At 41.0% G+C, this 19,498-nt stretch overlaps 1 protein-coding gene across 2 annotated transcripts; it reads left to right on the forward strand.

Moving 5' to 3' along the window:
* The first annotated feature begins 81 nt into the window (after positions 1-81).
* ccar1 (cell division cycle and apoptosis regulator 1) lies at positions 82-19,231 on the forward strand. Of its 2 annotated transcripts, none has more exons than XM_078272922.1 (26): positions 82-188; positions 1,258-1,418; positions 1,610-1,782; positions 1,907-2,062; positions 3,414-3,446; positions 3,769-3,965; positions 4,104-4,230; positions 4,894-5,007; positions 5,993-6,185; positions 6,350-6,494; positions 6,570-6,746; positions 6,894-7,119; positions 7,473-7,586; positions 7,909-8,075; positions 8,929-9,139; positions 10,328-10,411; positions 10,610-10,798; positions 10,998-11,189; positions 11,602-11,838; positions 11,931-12,060; positions 12,316-12,404; positions 12,711-12,851; positions 13,270-13,390; positions 13,583-13,765; positions 17,242-17,447; positions 18,185-19,231. In XM_078272922.1, the coding sequence occupies exons 2-26, from the start codon at positions 1,307-1,309 to the stop codon at positions 18,263-18,265; spliced, it is 3,798 nt and encodes a 1,265-aa protein (XP_078129048.1). In that variant the 5' UTR covers positions 82-188; positions 1,258-1,306; the 3' UTR covers positions 18,266-19,231. The 2 variants fall into 2 exon arrangements, with proteins under 2 accessions (XP_078129048.1, XP_078129049.1); XM_078272923.1 differs by having other exon boundaries at positions 6,591-6,746.
* Positions 19,232-19,498: the final 267 nt, after the last annotated feature.

Below are 19,498 nucleotides of genomic sequence, written 5' to 3' on the forward strand. Positions count from 1 at the left end.
ATTACGCTTAGTTAAGATTTTATCTTTTTTACTCATGCTTAGGAGGCACAGGCACAATGTATTAGACATCAATAATGTATTTTACAAGTAGATACAGATGAAGTACATGAGCCACCAAATCTCGGCTGCCTGGACAGTGTCAGCGCATGCGCAGTTTATGTCTACATCGGCCGGCGCAGGGGACAACGGTAAGCAGTGTTTACTGGTGACTGTTTTAATCAAAACCTTTAACGTTACATTAGTTATTGTGAGCATTTAATGTGCAATTAATACTTGCGTACAAGAGAGTTGCTGCCATAAGTGAATGTGCGTTTTTATTATTTTAAACATTGGTCATTCAGTGCCAGCTGCCAGAGACACCGCACGGGCCTCGCTTTCGATAACATCCAGCACGAGGCTAATCTGGCAACAAAGCTAACGACGTCCAAATGCTAAGTGTTAGCCTGTTAGCTAATAGCGTTATATCTTAACAGTACCATGCTACATTTTATTATGGTGATAGCTAACACAAAGGCACGTTTTAATAATGTTGATCAAGTCATAATATCTTAGCCTAAAAAGCGTTACTGAGCTTATGTTAACCACAACAACAACAACAACAACAGCAGCATTACGTTAGCTTGTCGAGGTTGCTGTGTCAGCAGTTACGGATCTACGGAGCACTGCAGAAATCAAGGGTAACATTTTTTGATAGTTCGTGCGTACGAATAAGTAATTTGTTCTCTCAAATTGCTTATTTCAATCCCTCGTGTTAGGTCAATGGCGTTAACATATTGTAATATAACCGTAGGGACTGTTGTGTCTTGTGCAGTCCTAGCTATATCTAACTTATGTATCTAGTCGTGACCCTTGGCAGTGTTTCTAATTAAGTTTTGACGCTACATTGGACGAACGCTTGGGACAACCAGTAAGCCCTGGTCAGAAGACCTAAGTGACCTATTGGTAATATAAGGATGGAGCAGGTCAGGTCAGATCTGTACACAGGTGCCTGACCATGCTAGGCTCTGTATGTCAGAACAAGAACCTTAAAATGAATCCTGAACTTGATAGTAAACAGTTATGGGCTATCAAAATTAGCAGAGATATGTGGATAAAGTCAAATATGTCGGTCAGTTAAAGTTGTCATTTCACGGTTTGTGTTACGTTTATTTGGGTGTACACAATATCAAAATTCCTTTTATTCCTTTAAAATGTGCTGGTCTTCTTACTAATATACATCATTACCATATTTTGTATTTGTTTCTGTTTTGTTTTTAGTGACAAGCATCGGCCTGGTGAGCAAAGACTGCCCTTAACTAAGTGAGGTATGGCCCAATTCGGGGGACAGAAGAACCCACCATGGGCCACTCAATTTGCTGCCTCAGCAGTGTCCCAACCAGGCCACTCGGGACAGTCTCTTGACCTCAATAGCCTGCACTGTGAGTATAGCAAACCAGAGGGTCTGAGAAGTTAAATTTCCTTTACACTGTCTAAATGGGGTGTATGGACTTTTTCTTACTGACTTTTACCATCAAAAAATCATCTCCCCCATCCTTTTTTAAGCCAACATTCCCCATTCAGTGTTATTTTTCACACCTCTGAATCTGGTGTCTTATGTCCCTCTTTGCAGCTCTTGGTGTGCAGCAGCAATCTCTTCTGGGAGCATCCCCCTCTGTTTACTCTCAACAGTCAGCATTGGCTGCAGCCTCTCTCAGCAACCAGTCTGCTGCAAACTATCAGCTGTCTCAGCAAACTGCTGCCTTGCAGCAGCAAGCTGCAGCAGCTGCCGCAGCTCTACAGCAGGTCAGTCACAGTGAAGCAGTTCCAAGCACACGCGCAATCTATGCATCTTGCCATGGTCGTGGGTAACACTTTTCTTCACTGTAATCAACCACTATCTCTCCCATGTTCTTCGTAATGTTTATAGTCTCAGCTCAATACAGCCCTCCAGCAGTATCAGCAGCAACAACAGCAGCAGCAGCAGCAGCAGCAGCAGCAGCAACAACAACAACAGCAGCAGCAACAGCAGCAGCAGCAGCAGCAGCAACCCCCTCAACAGCAACTGTACAATGTACCTCATCAGGTGAAACATAGGTTTATTTTGCTTTGTGTCACACTTTATTTTGGATAGTCCTCTGCTCATACTAACCCTGGAAACATATTGGTTGGTTTAGAGTAGACAAAATAAATCACATCACACACATTATTCTTTTTAATAAGATTCATGGCTTCATATTGATTGTTGTCTTTCAGCAAAGTAGAAGACTCAAGTGTTAGGAAACTAAGGTCAGGTCAAACAGCAGTAAACAGCATTAAATTTATAATCGTCTAAGCTTTGATTTGTCAGTGGGTCATATCCTTTTGTACTCTTTTAAATTGAGATTAAATTGATTCGTAGAATCTTTCTTATCCATTTTTCCTTATGCTTTAGTGCTTTATATTTCTTATTAACTTAGCATTTTTTTCTTGAGGCAGATCATGTGAATGGGCTGGGTTAATTGGATACAACTACTCAAGTGGCAGTGTGTATACATAGCACTAAGACTACATCCACACTACTATTATTTTAATTTTAATGCAACGTTTTATAACGAAAACCATCTCCGTCCTCACGAGCGTTTTAGCACTGTTTCAGAACTAATCTCTTTTCAAAAAACACGCCTGAAAACCCGTATCACAGACCATTCACGTACACCGGGCATGCATGTACTGGTGTAAACACTGTATAAGGCTGATAATACCGCTGGACATAGGAATTGTTACAAATCGCTTGAATAATAGCTTGCCTCCCACGCATGTAAGCAGTAGTGGCATTATAAAATACAGAATTGCACAACAGCTGCTGGCATCAACAACAAGGTCAGAAACGGCTGTAATTTGTTATCTAACTATATATCGAGGGCTGGCTGTGTGTGTCCATAGTCTTTTTAAATATCTCGAGAACCGTTCATCCGATTTACTTCACACTTGGCGGTAGAATACTTGAAGTAGAAGTGCACAGTAATTCAGTAGTATATGGTTGGGTTGCATATTAAGTGCTTTAGGGTCTTCTGTAAGTAATTTTGGGGTACATTGGTTCTGGAGAAAGCTACAAGCAGGAGGGCAAGCAATCTGCCCCTTCCAAACAGGCATGTGAAGACCCAATCAGAAAGCAAACGTGGGTGTCTGCGTCATCATTTCCAAAGGTCTCCAGAGTAGTGTGGATGCAAGGTGTAAACGTAGTAAAAGTTATGCTTTTTAAAACGAAACCGTATTAGTGTGGATGTAGCCTACATACATACATACATCTCCTAGCAATTCATTTTAGACACACTACCCTGGGCATTACAGAACTGTTATGAGAGTGTGGCATTGGGAAAATATGGGCAAATCTTTAATATCAAGTCAACAAAATGTTCTCACTCTTGGTATCTTTTTGTTCTTTTTTTTCACAGCTTCCACAGCCTCAACAGGCATTGCTTTCTCAGGTAATTTGCAAAAACATACATTTATTCTATATATATATAGTCATTTAAGAAATGCCAGTCCATTGTGGTTGAATTACTGATTTTGTCAAAGATCTCATACATAAATCTTTTTTGTCTGTATATCAATTTATACATGTGTATCATGTTCAGGGTCATAAGGGGATGGAGCCAGTTTTCTTCATGACTTTGTGTTTATTTATATGAGAAAATGTTTTGCATTTTTGCACAGTTTGAGTGGCTATTGTATTTACAGATTACATGCAACCACAGTGTATTCATGGTAGCAGTTTTTTGGATCCTTTTTTCTTCTCTCGTCCCTCAGCCCCCCGTCGCCTTGCCTACCAGCCTAAGCTTGTCGAACCCACAGCAGACAGCCCAGATTACTGTGTCATACCCAACTCCACGTTCAAGCCATCAACAGCAGACGCAGCCACAGAAGCAGCGAGTCTTCACTGGTGTTGTCAACAAGCTACATGACACATTTGGCTTTGTAGATGAAGATGTCTTCTTTCAGCTAAGGTAAAAGAGAGTGATACAAGACCCATTATTTGGAACTCATAACAGACAGTTCCAAATGATTAAGGTTCCTTTTTTAATTTGAAACTGATGTAACTTGACATATAGATATTTCTAGTGGCTTTTTTTGTATCTTTTCAGTGCTGTGAAGGGGAAGACTCCTCAGGTGGGTGACAGGGTCCTAGTGGAAGCTGTGTACAACCCGAACATGCCCTTCAAGTGGAACGCCCAACGCATCCAGACGTTACCTCAGCTAGCAAACCAGTCGGTGAGAAAACTCAGAGGTTACACACGGTGGCTCAGGAAGGAGACAATAACATTGTTGGGCACATTGATTAAAAACGGGGACTTTCTGCTTGAATTTTTATTCACATTTAAATTTTTGGTATCAGTATAAATGCAATCAGCGCAATGTCTGTTTCTCCACTACATTTATTCATGGCTTTAAAATTGCCCTAAAAATGCATAGACCCATACTTTGTTTAATTAATTCATCCTTATTATGTAATAATATTCAAATCATAGCTTTCTTCACATTTGAAAAAAAGTCCCAATGATACTGGGAGCACAAAATGTGAACTAAGGTTCCAAAGAAACTGCCCCCAGTCTAGTCATTCAAAGATAGGAAACATTTTCGTAACTTGTGTGGTTGCTCTGTACTTTGTATTTGTCTGTCTGTTCAGTTAGCTTCAGGCTTTTGGCCTCTTCTGACCTGTGTGACAGAAGTTAAATGGTGGAAAAAAAACAAAAAAAAACAGTATCTGTTTTTTATTATATCCAAAAGTGAGATCCACAGGTTCATTTTAAATCCTGGACAATTCATCTGGCTTATTCTGAGAAGAGTCTTAATATATCATGTTTTTTTCAGATTTCAGATTTTCCCTGTACCTCTCTGTCTTTAATTGACTGTTGTGTTCTCAATCCCTCCTAGCATCAGCAGCAGCCTTTACCTCAAGCTTCCCCACAGCTCGGCAGCCTTTACAATGAGCCAGGGATGCAGCTGCGCTACTCAGACATGCACTCCACTTTGGACAACAGACAAAATGTAACCCCTAGCCCTGAATCACACACTTTGTTGGTCCTTCTCCCTACTCAGTTTCTTTCTTTGACTTTTTGTCTTTGTTTCCTGGCTTTCTTGCTTAACCTATACATGTTTAACTATAACCAGTTACATCTATTCTTAACCGCAATTTTTGCTTGTTCTTTTAGTTTGCTGTCATTGCCAAATGGATAGAACCACATTTTTGTACATTTCTTTATTTTAAGGAACATTTATTCGTCTTGTAGAAAGACTATTTTTATACTATTGCTTTATTATGCGTCTTTGAATGTGCTTTTTGTGGCAGATTCCGACCTTTTTACCCAGGTTATATCATTTTTTTTGTTTGGAAAACAAACTGTTTCTTGAGCTGTTATTTTTATTTGTTTTCACACTCTGGCTTCTTAATATTTAAATCAGTAAATCTCTCTACAGGGGACATTGCAGATGACAGGACAAATACATTGTTAAGAGGTTGTGCTGGATAACAGTAATATTTGGTATAAAGATTTTGTTTGAAGTACCACTCAAATCAGTACCTCACCAATTGAATCATTGCCTTACCAAGCAGTGAGAAACATGTCCTAATGGTATTTCTAGATGAGTAAATATTCCTGAAGGAGGTGGCAGTGTGGCCTTTTGGTTCAAGTGACTCTACTCAGCACCATCTTTTCCGTTGAAAGTGCTGGGCAACATGCCGACCTTGTCTGCTCACTTTATGCAGGAAATATCCTCAAAATATGCCTATATTCACACCTGGTACTCTTTGAATAGGACAGCATATCAGCACACCTCTAAAAGATAACTACAATTCTTTTATTCAAGCAGACATTCAGATATTTTTCCAGCTTCTTTCTTTCAAGCAGCCACTGTACAAGATTTTGTACAGTTAACCTTGTTGAGCAATTATTGCCATGTTAAGATTGTTTCAGGTCTGCTTTTAAACATATGCTCATCTCTCCTTTTCATCTTTTCCCCCCTTTTTTTCTAGAGCCAGCCTCAACCTCCTAACATGATGAAGACAGCCCCCACCATGCTTCAGTCGCTACCTCCCCCAACCACATTCAGTATTCCGACCCAGGCTCCCCCTCCTTCCCTCCTGCAGGCCCAGCTGTCTGCTGCCTCTCTGGCTCCTCTCCTCCAAAACCCTCCTCAGCCTCTGCTGCCACAGCCTCCACCCAAAGGTGAAATACTAGTCAGTGGGATTGCATTTATCTAGTATTGGATAGAAAGCAGGCAGATAAGTGGTGATTATCACCACTATCTTTGCAGCTGTTTTGGCACACCATTGACTACAAAATCAAACCTGTCTTTGTGGCTAAACAAGCATTATTTCCCTTGTCTCTAGATGTGTTCCCCGGGGGTCTGCTTCAGCCTCCAGTGAGAATGATGCCACAGCCGCAGCCTGTCCGACGAATCGAGCCTCCACCTCGTTTCCCCAGTCGCAATGATCGAGGCCCTGAGCTCATCCTCAGGACTAAAGATGAACGCAGGTGAGATGCCGATAGATATCACTTGAGATAATCTGGTCACTAAAATATGCTTTCAGTATAAGTTATTCATCTTAGTGTGTGTAATCAATTCTTTAGTCGAGACAGAGATCGAGAGCGCAGACGGTCAAGAGAACGCTCGCCCACACGCAAACGTTCCAGAGACCGCTCTCCGAGACGTGACCGATCACCTCGCCGGCCTCGCAGGGTGGTTCCTCGCTACACCGTCCAGTTTTCCAAGTTCAGCTTAGATGGGTGAGTACAGTTTTTTCAGTGTTTCATGCATTGAGTTTTGTTGGAAACAGATCACTGAAGTGTTGTATTGTATGTCAACACGTCAGGGGTGTGATAGTCAACAGTATGTCTTAGTTTGTGTTGTTATGTCTTCTGTGGGTTCTCCAGTTCCAGCTGTGACATGATGGAGCTGAGAAGGCGCTATCAGAGCCTCTACATTCCTAGCGACTTCTTTAATGCTGTCTTCACCTGGGTGGATGCCTTCCCTCTGACAAGACCCTTCCAGTTTAGTAATGCCTGTAACTTCCACATCTTACACAAAGAGGTGGATCCTCTAGTCAAGAATACAGCTGTGCTGGACCCTCCTGATGCCAACCACACTTACAGTGCTAAGGTATGACTGCCAATGATGAATACATAGCATCAGTGTGTCTTTCGTATTCAGTAAGATGCAGCAGACAGTAGGGCTGTAACGGTTTGTGCCGAACTGTCACAGTACGGTGCATGAAGCCGCACCCACAATACACAGTACGTAGATTGATGCACCAAATTGATGCAGCCATCAGCGTCCATCGGCCTAACCCTAGACGCCATTAATTAAAACTTACTATATAGAGAGATAATTACTGAATGTAAATACACTGAAAAGCTGTTGGGAGAAAAAATGCAGACCATAAATATCGTCAAAACAGGATTTGATTTCATTAATATTTAAGGATTAAGTGATGTGGTCTCTTTATGGTTTAGGTGATGCTACTGGCTAACCCCAGTATCGAGGAGCTCTATCACAAGTCCTGTGCTCTGGCAGAGGACTCCCAGGAAGTCAAAGACTCCTTCCAACATCCTGCTAGACTCATTAAGGTACATCACACATTTTCCATGCTTGTGCCATGCTCGTGAGCTGACAGCGGTGCAATGATCCTATTCCATTGCTGAGTACTCACTCTGTGGAAGAGTCCTAACTGATGTTGGCTCGCCTTTGTGTTTTTTTTCTCCGTTGGTTGTGGATCCTCAGAGGTGTGATTATTTGGACATGCTGCTGACCTTTTTGTCTTCCTCTTTGTCTGTATCCTCTTTTGTGCTCTGTTCACCCTCCACACCCCTTATCCATATTGTCATTCCCCATTTCCATCTAACCTATTCTACTCTGTGTCTCTCCTACCCGTCTGTCTTTCTCCTTTAGTTTTTGGTGGGAATGAGAGGCAAAGATGAGGCCATGGCCATTGGTGGTCACTGGTCTCCCTCTCTGGATGGAGCTGACCCAGAGAAGGATCCTTCAGTCCTTATAAAGACAGCCATACGCTGTTGCAAGGCGCTCACAGGCATAGATCTTAGTCTCTGCACTCAGTGGTAAGAGCGGTTATTCACATCAGTATTTATTTTTCTCATTGATGGTGTTTAAACCTAATAACTCTGCTGGTACTAAAATCCCAAATTGAGTAACTACAATATGCTGTATAATTTTACTACTTCTATACAAAATCTCACCCTTGACGTGTTGGGTGATGTTTTTTGGTTAACTTTTTTTTATATTAATGATTATTGTATTGTTAATTTGCTACCTATTATTTACCATTATTATTTATTGTGTTGTGCAATGTTCTTTTTGTTTTTTTGTGTATTGTCGTCTTGGCTCTCTCTTTCTGTCACACTCTATACATATATGTATATATGCATATTTCATTGTGATGAAAAACCAAACGCATGGACTGTGGCTGGAAGCAGTAGCCTGGACCAGAAGACACTGCCATTACGTTGTTCTTTTAATTTATATTTCTATTCTCCCTGTTAAATATCTTACATATTTAACTGGCTTTCACTGTCCTGTTGGTTCTGTCTCTCTTCGCACAACCCTAATGTAGTGCGTTAAGTGTATCCTAGGTTAAATGCAGATCACTCTTCCATAATTGGCTGAAGCTATAATGGGGATGAATTTGGGGATGTGATTTATTTTGTGATTGTCTGTCAACGTTCTCAAAATGGCTGCCGTAACCTGTGACAACAGTTGGAGAGCTGCAGACTGGGTCCATTTGTCTATACTGTGTGTTGTGTGGGAGAAGGGTCACTGTAATGATATGTACAATCATTCAGTGAGCTCATGGGAGGGAGTAGCTGTAGAAGGCTCGCCTTAGCAAGGCTTGCCTTTTATACTGTACCCTGACCAGAATGTTTCTTTCCAATGCACCTTCTTCCTTTGCGACAGGTATCGTTTTGCAGAGATTCGCTATCATCGGCCGGAGGAGACACACAAGGGGCGGACAGTCCCTGCTCATGTGGAGACAGTGGTTTTGTTTCTTCCGGATGTTTGGCATTGTCTTCCTACCCGCTCAGAGTGGGAGGTGCTGTCACGGCGACTCCGGGAGCAGCTGGCTGAGAAGCTGTCGGCCGAGCGAAAGGAGGCAGATGGAGAACAGGCACTGAACCGCTAATCCCTCTCTTCTCATTTCCGCTTCTCACAGGAAGGCACAGGAATTACAAAAAAAACAAACCCCAGATACACATCAGACACAAAGCACACCTCACCATTCACGCAGACAGCCATGAATACAGGCAGTTTATTGTTCCACCAAACCTTACCTAGGCGTCTTCTGTTTACTCCTCCACCTGTCCCTTCTCCTCTGCTCCAACTCCTCCATTCCTCCATCAGCACATTCACCTTCCCTCACATCCAGCAGACACATACAGTGGAAGCAGTGAGACTAGGTTGTGTTGTATAGGCCTGGATTGCAACTGATAAAACGGCTTCCAGCTCCTCCATCACTTGATAATTTATGCTAATCTGGGTATAGTCATTCATGCTAATCCTGGCATTTTTTGTGTGCATTATTTCAAATAATACTTGCTTAACCTGCTTTGAATGTGGGGGTGTGCAAATTGGTTTAAGCAGTGGTCTCAAATTTGTGCCAGTGGTGATTTTCTAACACTGGAATCTAAAATGTTTCTTTACGCTGGAATCTGTGGAGTCAGTTGCATGTAAATAATGTGTTTGTTGTAGAAATGTGTATTTTTATATGATTTTCCACATCAATTTGATATGGTCTGACTTCAAAAAGAGAACCTCCCCAAAGTCCTGTTCCTTGTCTGTTCTTGTTGGATTCTACATTCTGATTTGGGCTATATGTAGAATTTGATTTTTCCAGGGCAGTTGGTTGGACAGATGGCTCCTATCTGACGTAGGTGTATAAAACCCATAAATGGCAATACCCAATACCCTAGTCATAGACCATGGTAGGGCCACCCTATCCTCACTCCGTTTGGAGACCAGCTTCAGTTCACCTGATGTACCTACACACCTTTTGGACACACCTCTCATTGATTTTTACCTTTTTTTTGTGTTCCACAGATTGATTGATTGGCAGCTGGGGGGCATTTCTGTTGGTTTTATAAGAGCTAGAGAGCTTCCCTGTGTACGCTTCAGTAGCATTGGACTTAAACACAGTCGAGAGCTCACTAGGACGAGACAATGAAAGACAGATGTGACCTTGCTTCTTGCACGGATCAACTTTAAAGCTCACACAGACCATGGGCGGTGTACTGACTGTTTGCTATCCCACCTCTTTCTTTCTCTCTGCATGTCTCTATCTTAATGATCTCCTGTGAAGGAGGAAGAGGAGAAGGATGACGATGAATCGAAGGACGTTAGTAGTCCCACTCACTGGGCTAAACTTGACCCGAAATCAATGAAGGTAAGATTCATGGAGAACTCCTCCAGCACTGGTAGAGCTAGGAAAACAGGCAAGGTATAATTTATTAGATTTATCTTTGGACTTGCTACACCTTATGAATAGTCTTTGTTGTATATTGTGCATGTAAATATGTTCAGATTAATTCTCTTCCCGAGGTTAAATGTGCTTTACCCATGTGCCCGTTTTTTCCTCTTGTAGGTAAACGACCTGCGCAAAGAGCTTGATTGTCGCTCTCTAAGCTCTAAGGGGTTAAAGTCACAGCTGATCGCCCGCCTTACCAAGCAGCTGAAGGTTGAGGAGCAGGTGGAGGAGTCCAAAGAGCCTGAGAAACCAGAAAGCAAAGCTGCTGAGGAAGAGGAACCATCTCGCACTGAGGAAGACCGAGAGGTACAGACATCTTTATTGATTAAATAAGAGAGAATTTAGTAGTAGTTGTCTCCATATGTTGTACTAAAACAGCTGTGCAATTGTTATTGAAAGGCAAGAATTGCATTTCACAGTTTTGTCAGTCTTTTCAATATTATAAAACCTCAGAAAAGAGTTTTATCTTAAGTGCTCTTCTAACTGTAGTGTTCTTCCCTGTTAGGAGGAGGAGAGGAAGAGGCAGGAGGAGCTTGAGCGCCAGCGGAGAGAAAGGCGCTACATCCTCCCTGATGAGCCCACCATCATTGTACACCCCAACTGGGCAGCCAAGAATGGCAAATTTGATTGCAGTGTCATGTCCCTGAGTGTGCTGCTGGACTACAGACTGGAGGACAACAAGGAGCACTCTTTTGAGGTAAGAGTTACTGGTCACAGTTTTATACAGTGTTAGAGAAGATGTAAGAAGTCTACAGTGTACATTAGGCTTGGGCCGGTGTTCAAATGTTAAAACGGGTAAACTAGTAACCCTGCTCTCACGCTGCTGCTCGACACTGCTTATTAGTAATGCAATTGAAGATGGATTTAGTGATGTGGCGCTGTCGGCACAGGTTGCTGATGTAGGCTACTTTTTTAATTTGTCAGAACATGTCATAATTGCAAATGCCGGTTCCGCCGGTTTGCGTGAAATCAAAGCTCGTACACCTGACCAGCAAAACAGGAAATCGACTATAGTGATTTTTGAAAACCAACTGAATGCGTTTATCTTTCACAAACAGACATTTTTGTCTATTCAGGTTAATCAGGCACTGCCTTCTTTTTCTGTCCAGGTTTCCCTATTTGCTGAGCTGTTTAACGAGATGCTACAGAGAGATTTTGGCTACCGCATATATAAAGCCCTGGCTGTTTTTCCTACCAAAGACGAAAAGAAGGAAAAGGAGAAGAAAGTGAAAAAGGAAGCAGAAAAGAAGGAGGCTGAAAAGCGTGAAATAAAGAAGGAAAAAGAAGATGATAATGAAGAACCTGTAGTGAAAAAGACTAAGGAGGATGAGGAGGAGAAGAGGAAGGCAAGCCTCTCAAACTATATGGTCTTTTCAGTGTGTCATTTGCTCCACAATTGATGTGTGTTTTCATGCAGTTGTGTGACTTGTGTTTTTAGTGTGATGAAAAGGCTGTGAAAAAGGAGTCATCTCGAGATGAAGAGGAGAACGAAGATAATGGCAGCACGGCCAATGCTGAAGAATATGACCCCATGGAGGCAGAAGATGCAGAGGATGATGACGATGATGGTACTGCACTCTTTCTTTAAATACAAATCAATCAATTATTTTTTTGAGTTTCCCACAATATGATTTTGTCAATGACAAGAAACCATGTACCACACTGAACCTGTGATCGATAACATTTCCAGTTTCTGAGGTCTTAAACATTGCTTTTTTTGTCTTTAAATGTTTCTTGTTTTACACTAATTAAACACAGAGTAATAATAATTAAATTTAAAGATGTATTGGCACTTTTATTTCCCAACCTTTTCCATCCCTTAGACAAGGATGATGACGACTCCAATGACAAAGACAGGAAAGACCGCAAGGATGACCGCAAGTCGTCGAAAGAGAGGTCCTCAAAAGACAAGGTTGGTTGGTTATTGTTGTAGGTATATTATTAAGACATTGATGTAGCATAATCATGGTTGTTGGTATAAATGATAGTGGACTTTGGTTTGAAGCGGGGAAGACACCACTAGGCTCCTTAATGAGGACACTGCCTAAGACTGCCCTGCATCATACACAAACATATTTATTATTATTATTACTGTTTTTAATGCATAAATTGAAGGAACTGACAGATTACATTTCATTGGTTTTTAATGATTTCATGTGACAAATGATACATTGATTGGTTGATTTATTGATAAATGTGGTTGTTTGTGTTACACCAGGAGAAGAAGCTGATGGTCTCACACAACAAGGAGCTACTGATGGCATTTGTCTACTTTGACCAGAGCCACTGTGGCTATTTGCTGGAGAGAGACCTGGAGGAGATCCTGTACACACTGGGACTGCACCTTTCTCGTGCTCAGGTGAACAGACACAAGCCTAATCCTCATCATGCTTTGTTAAGGGTGGTTGTAGCTCAGTCCGTAGGAGGTTGGGAATCGGCAGGTCGCTGGTTCAAGTCCCCATACGGACCAACGTACGGAGTGTGGACTGGTAGCTGGAGAGGTGCCAGTTCAACTCCTGGGCACTGCCAAGGTGCCCTTGAGCAAGGCACTGGAACCCCAAGTGCTCAGGGTGCTCATCCATGTGCAGTCCCCTCACTCTGACATCTCTTCATTAATGTGTAGAGCATGTATAGGTCCTAAGCATGTGTGTGTATTTTCAGCCCTGTGTTTAATGTGTGTGGAACTGTACTAACTGAAAATGTGAATTTTTGGATCTGTGCATCTCAGATTCTTAAGTCTTATTCACTCATTACCTGTCTGTCATGTCTGTTTGCAGATAAAGAAGCTGTTGAACAAGCCAGTGGTCAGAGAGTCTTGTTACTACCGTAAACTGACAGACAGGGGGAAGGATGAACCCATTCCTTCCTTTAATGAAGCCCAGATAGAAAACCTCATAGGTGAGCTAACATGGGTCTTTATGGTTAAACATGTTTCTATCAGTTTAATACTGTCAATTAAGCACAATTTTTAAATCTATGATGACCTAGAAAGTGTGATTAAAAAATAAGCTACAGCTGCCATATGGCAGAGGGCTGTTGTAGCAAGCTTTTTTTTTTTTTTTATGAAATTCTTCTCTCTCTTTCTGTCAGGTAACCGAGGACTACTTCCTGCTCCAAAAGTTTGTGCGCAGTCTGCAGCCACTGAGTCTGGTAATCTGATCGTGTATAACGGAGCCATGGTCGACATCGGCAGCATGATGCAGAAACTGGAGAAGAGTGAGAAAGCAAGGGAGGAGATAGAGCAGAAGCTTATGGTGCAGGGTGCCAAAATGGGTATGATTTGAATTGTATTATACTGTATATGCTGTCTTTGAAAATGCTTTCATAGCCTCATGAGTTGCAGGCTACACTCTGTGTCAGTAGTCTGTCTGGACAATGATCTGGCTCAATTTGAGCTTTGCTACAAAGAAGCCCAGTCTCACGTTATTCAGCATTCTTCCTTCTGTGATTTCTGAAACGTGGACTGGCACATTACTAACAACTGCCACCAGGGTGGGAAATTAACTTTTTTGATGCCCAATTTTACCAGCCGCTTATATTTTTTTACCAGCCACTTTTTCTGGAATTCAAATTTATAAAAGAGTGCACTAGCATATTTTGATACAATACATTATTCATTACATACATCATTTTTTATTTATTATCAATACATATTTTATTAATATAGGCAAATAAAAAGTGATGTGGAAAAAAAGCCTGCGAGACCATGGTAAAATTGTGTTTGGTCATATTCTACAGTAATTGTAGGCCTACATGTTTAATGAACAAGAAAAATATTGACTCATCTCTCAGTAACATAGCATTAGCCAGTCCCTCCAGGATTTTGCGGCCTTTTTTTGAGATTGTTGCGGCCCAAAATGCCTGATTTTGCGGGAGCTTTTGTAAAAAAATGCGATTTAAAAGTTGCGATGTCTTTTGTATTTTTGTTGCAATGAAGTTGCGAGAGACAGCGAAAGTTGCTTTTTTGTATAGTTCTTTAAAAATAAAAAGGAAACTTATTTTGGGGAGAATAAAATTACTCTGGGCTGAGTTTTCCTGGTAACCTTTCCAAAAAGGCTCAGGATGCTGCAAATGTTGGTATAATATGAAAATGGCTGGTGGATTTAAGACAAAAAATTATTTATTGAATGAATCAAATTTGAACATTTCTGTCAGTGGCTTGTTGAACTTTACATTGTTAGTTCATTTCCTATCCTGGCCTGGGACACACATTCATATGGTTTGATAAAGTAATGTTACTTATTGGACTTTAACTTACCATTGCACTTACAATAACGAGCGTAGCTGTTCTCAATTTAGGTCATCCTGTACGTCTCCTCTCCGGTTTTTCCTGCATCCACCGTGTGGGTGGGTGGGTGTGTGGGTGGGTGTGTGTGTGTGTGGGTGGGTGTGTGTGTGTGTGTGTGTGTGGAACTGAGCAGCAGAGAGCAGACAGGATTAAAACAGCAGCAGCTTTCAGCGACTGAAAAATCGTTACAGCGTACATTGATGTTTAATGCAGGTTGGCAGGACGGTCTGAAATGTTTTGCATGGTCTTTCGCTGTACGTTTTGCCAATGCGCCACTTGTTCAAAAAGTAGGCTACCTTCTCTTTTTCTTTACCTCGCCCTCAACAGTTTGTACATTGATAGCTAGCGCTGACTCCGCGGCGGGCCTCTTAACACCGGGGATATGTCGCCACATGTTTTTAACCGATAATTTTCGTTTCGTCTGTACCTCAGCTCAGCTACATGGTGTCACGGACTAGCGCTGAAAACTACTTGACAAAAGTCTGGAGTTGACGGAAATATGCGTGGTCAAATCCCCGGCTGTGAACAGTTTCATTTCCTATAAGTTCTTCACAATAAAAGTCCTCCGATATTTTCGTATTTGAATGTTTTTATTATGAAGCATCAAAATCCGGAAATGTTGGACATTCATTAGTGGTAACGTAACGCGACTCCTATAAGCATTGTGCATTGTTTCTTAGCAACAGCGTTCTTTGACAAAAGGTGTACAATCCGTTACAAGGAATGTTTTACAATCCACCCGCCAAAGGCAAAGGCACCCACCACTTCGAAAAAGTACCCGCTGGTGGCGGGTGCTAATTTCCCACCCTGACTGCCACATACAAAGTATAAAATAGAATTCAGCAATATTGTTTTTTCATTGTGAATATTCAAAGTGGTAAAAATGTTTAATGTTTTTAAACGGTTCTGTACAGTTGCACAGTGCCTTTATAGGAAAGAATTAAGACACTAAACTTATTTCTCCTATCAGGGCAGGAATAAATGTCCATATGTCACAAATAAAGACAATCCTGACACTGTTAACAGTTATTACAATTTTATATAATTACATCTCCCAAAATGTGGGTGTTTAAGGGGTTGTTTATTCAATCAACTGTGCTTGAAACAAATGATCCCTTGAATATGTCTTGGTTTACAGGAGGTGTTCTATAGGGTTGTACAGAAGGCCTTTTCTCAAGTTCAGAACAGAGGGGATGTTTTGTGTTGTATATAATAGACGGTGCTTTCCTGTGTACAGCAGTGTTACACAGTAATCTTTGTTGGCCGCCTTCAGGGTTCCCGGCTGTTTGACAAACCCAGTCAGCTTGTTTGGGGTAGTCAGGATACCGTACCAGGTTATGATGTTAAACTCAAGGATGTTTTCTGTTAGGTTGACATACACAGGACATTCTGAGTCTAAACCCTTTGATTTCATAACAAGGAATCATCTCTGACAGGCGTTCCTGCATATAGCATTAACATTGTCTGTGATATTCAATGTGTATCTGTTTCCCAGATATTTAAAATCACAAACTTCCACAGATGGGTAGAGATGGTAATGGACTTACATAATTTAGCAGGCTAGCTTAACAAATTGTAAAAACATGTAAATATTGGCTGTAAAAATGACAAAAAGGTTTAACTTTGGTTGATAAGATTAATATTATTTAGCTTGAAAAACAAATTTTCCTTAGATCTTGTATATTTTTCTGATTTCAACTAAGGGTGCACCAATCCGATATTAAGATCGCATATCGGTCCTGATATTGACAAAATAGTTGGATCGGGGATCGGAAAAATTAACAGATCCACGGGCCGATCCAGTTTTGTTAGTTTTTTTTCCCTCTGTCGCACGTGTGTCGCATGCTGGAAGAGTTGAGTGTACAAATAAATAAGAATTCAATATATTACATCTATGTTATTTTGTCTTAGTTAGGAAAGTAATGTTTAGTTAGGAAAGTCTGGTGCCTTTAGTCTCTTCCACATGGTGGAAGGAAGGTATAAGGTGGAAGGTATACAGTGTATTAGTAATTCAACAACGGTATCGGGTATCGACAGATACACAAAGCCCAGTCATCGTATCGGGACTGAAAAAGTCAGATCAGTGCATCCCTAATTTCAACGGACGACCATTGTTTTCTCAAGTGCTATTTAATACTTAACAGAAGCAGTGTGTAGGCTTTAGTGGCATCTAGCGGTGAGGTTGCAGACTGCAACCAACTGAATACCCCTGGCCCCCCCTCCCTTTCCAAGCATGAGGGTAGATGCTAGAATGTAGTCACCGAACATGTCACCAAAATTAGTTTCTTATAAGGTGAATCACGTCTTTATGTATAATGAATTATAAAGTAGATTATTGCTGTGTTTGGCCTCACGTTATGTATGCCTGTGTTGACTTTCGGTGACATCATTCTATCATTTACCCTGTGCTTAATCGTTGATCTGCCTTCATTCTAATCCTCTGTGTTGTGTCACATTTCAGATGAAGATGCAAAGGTTAAAGCTCAGGTGGAGCAAGCCAACAAAGCCTTGTCCAGGGAGCTGGAGGAGGTGAAAAGCACACTGAGCCAAACTGAGCAGATTCTGAAGGCTGCAGAGGAGCAGAAGACCATCTACCACGACCAGATTAGCAAGACATCCAACACCTTGACGTCCACTGTCAAAGAGCTGCTGGCAGTGCTAAAAAAGGTTCAACATTTTTACAAAGATCCAATTGCTGTTACTCCATTTCATCTTTACCTTTAGTGAGAGACGGAGAGAACAACGGATAGTTATAAAGTTAGAAATGCAAGGAAGAGTATTGTTTTCTGTTCTCTCTCAGGCTGCATCACTGATTTTAAAAACGTATACTGCCTTTGAAGCCTTAATGACCATCGTGAATATGAGGGACGTTTATCGGTGTTTTAAGCCCCCAATGTCTCCTTCCAGGCAGCACTGCCTGGAAGGAGACATTGGGGGCTTAAAACTCCATGGAGCATGAGGGACGATCAATCTCCTTCAAATTGGCTCTTTCAGTGTTTCTTAGTTTATTAAACTAATTGTGTGCATAAGAGACGATGATTGAGATAATTAATATATTAGTCATCTTAGAAGGTGGTCCAAGACATTTAGACTGCATGATTCACCTTATACTGCTGCAGTCTTAACATTATTCTGACGGCATTTCATTCAGACTTGTGCTGTGTTGAAGCTGAAACGAATATGTTACTAGGTTCAACCTAGTAAGATTGTCATCGTGACTTTTACGTAAAAGTGACCAGGGCCTTATTCAGACATAACACTGACTAGTTATATTGCCATCAGATTAACGTAAATGGGAACGGCTGTATTCACTGATATTCTCTCTCTCTCTCTCTCTCTCTCTCTCTCTCTCTCTCTCTCTCTCTCTCTCTCTCTCTCTCTCTCTCTCTCTCTCTCTCTCTCAGCATCAAGATGTAGAAGAGTCTGGTGATGAAGTTACTGGCGATCACATTCGAATGTCTCAAACAAACGGCGCTGATAAATGAGTGACGTATTTAAAATAAATGAAGCCAATCTGTAACACTGATTATCTTAAAAATTGTAAATATTCCCTAAACAAGCATACTTTGGTAGTGTTTAATTTTGACACATTATCTCCCAAGTACATGTATACATTAATTAGTTCCATTGTGTTAATTTGACCTCACTTTCTGTGTACAATAGATTTGTTTCTGAGGATTTACCTTTCTTACCTAGAATAATATGAACTATTGCAAAGCTTTGAAACGCTTATTTTCATAGTTTAATTTAAGTTCAGTAGCAAACTTTTCTTTTTGCCATTGCTTTAGCTTTGTTATGGCCAATAAAATGCCATGTTGTAGATTTACATGCCAGTTTGTGTGAGTTGTACTTTTCAGAGAGTTTTGTTTTTCTAATGAGCAATAATGATGCTATTTATGTGCGAGATGATTCATTAAAAAAAACTATATTTAAAAGAAACGGATGGGAAGGGGTTCCATGTGGTTCAGACAGAATTTCTTTGTAAATCGTCCCATCCACTTTAACTACAACTGTGTTTAATAAACACATTCAGTTCGTAGTTGTTCTATTTAGCTGATTTAACTGGTTTGTGCTGTTTTTCAAACACATGGCTATGCATGGTTCCTGCTTCTGTTGGACCTTTTTGCTGTCGGGACCTCCTGACTGTATCCACCGACTGCTGCACTGTTTCATGTTTTACTGTGATGAGCATCTGTCTTTTCTGTAAAAGGAAACTACACATGAACCAAAAGATAAGCTCAATGAATGTGTGTTCTGCTGAAGGAATCTTTGCTGCAATGACATTAACATTTAGAAATCAATCTCTGAACTTGTGTGCGTTGGTTTAGGTTGTTCTAGAAAAGAGGCACAGTTACATTCAAATGTGCTCCAAAGCAGGCAACTTTTATTTTTCTATTGAAAATGTACTCTATGGATGTTGTGCAAGAGTAAAGTGGTCCATTTTAACACTACAGTGTGTCTGTATTTTTCCCACAAGTTTAATGTCATGACTTACACCTGTGCTTATCCTGCTACGATAAAATATCTACTGTGAACAAGGCGTCAAAATTTCTGATTGTGGAATCTATGGAACAATCAAAATTAGCCAACTTAATTGAAAAAAATGAAATAAACGGGTCCAGACAAATGCCACGGAATACTTTTTAAAACCTGTCCTGTTTGTCAGGCCTGTAGCCACTTCTGAGGACACTGGAGTAATGTCCTTAGGAGAGTTTACA

This window comes from Sander vitreus, chromosome 17 (assembly GCF_031162955.1).
Source record: "Sander vitreus isolate 19-12246 chromosome 17, sanVit1, whole genome shotgun sequence".
Taxonomy (NCBI): Eukaryota; Metazoa; Chordata; class Actinopteri; order Perciformes; family Percidae; genus Sander; species Sander vitreus.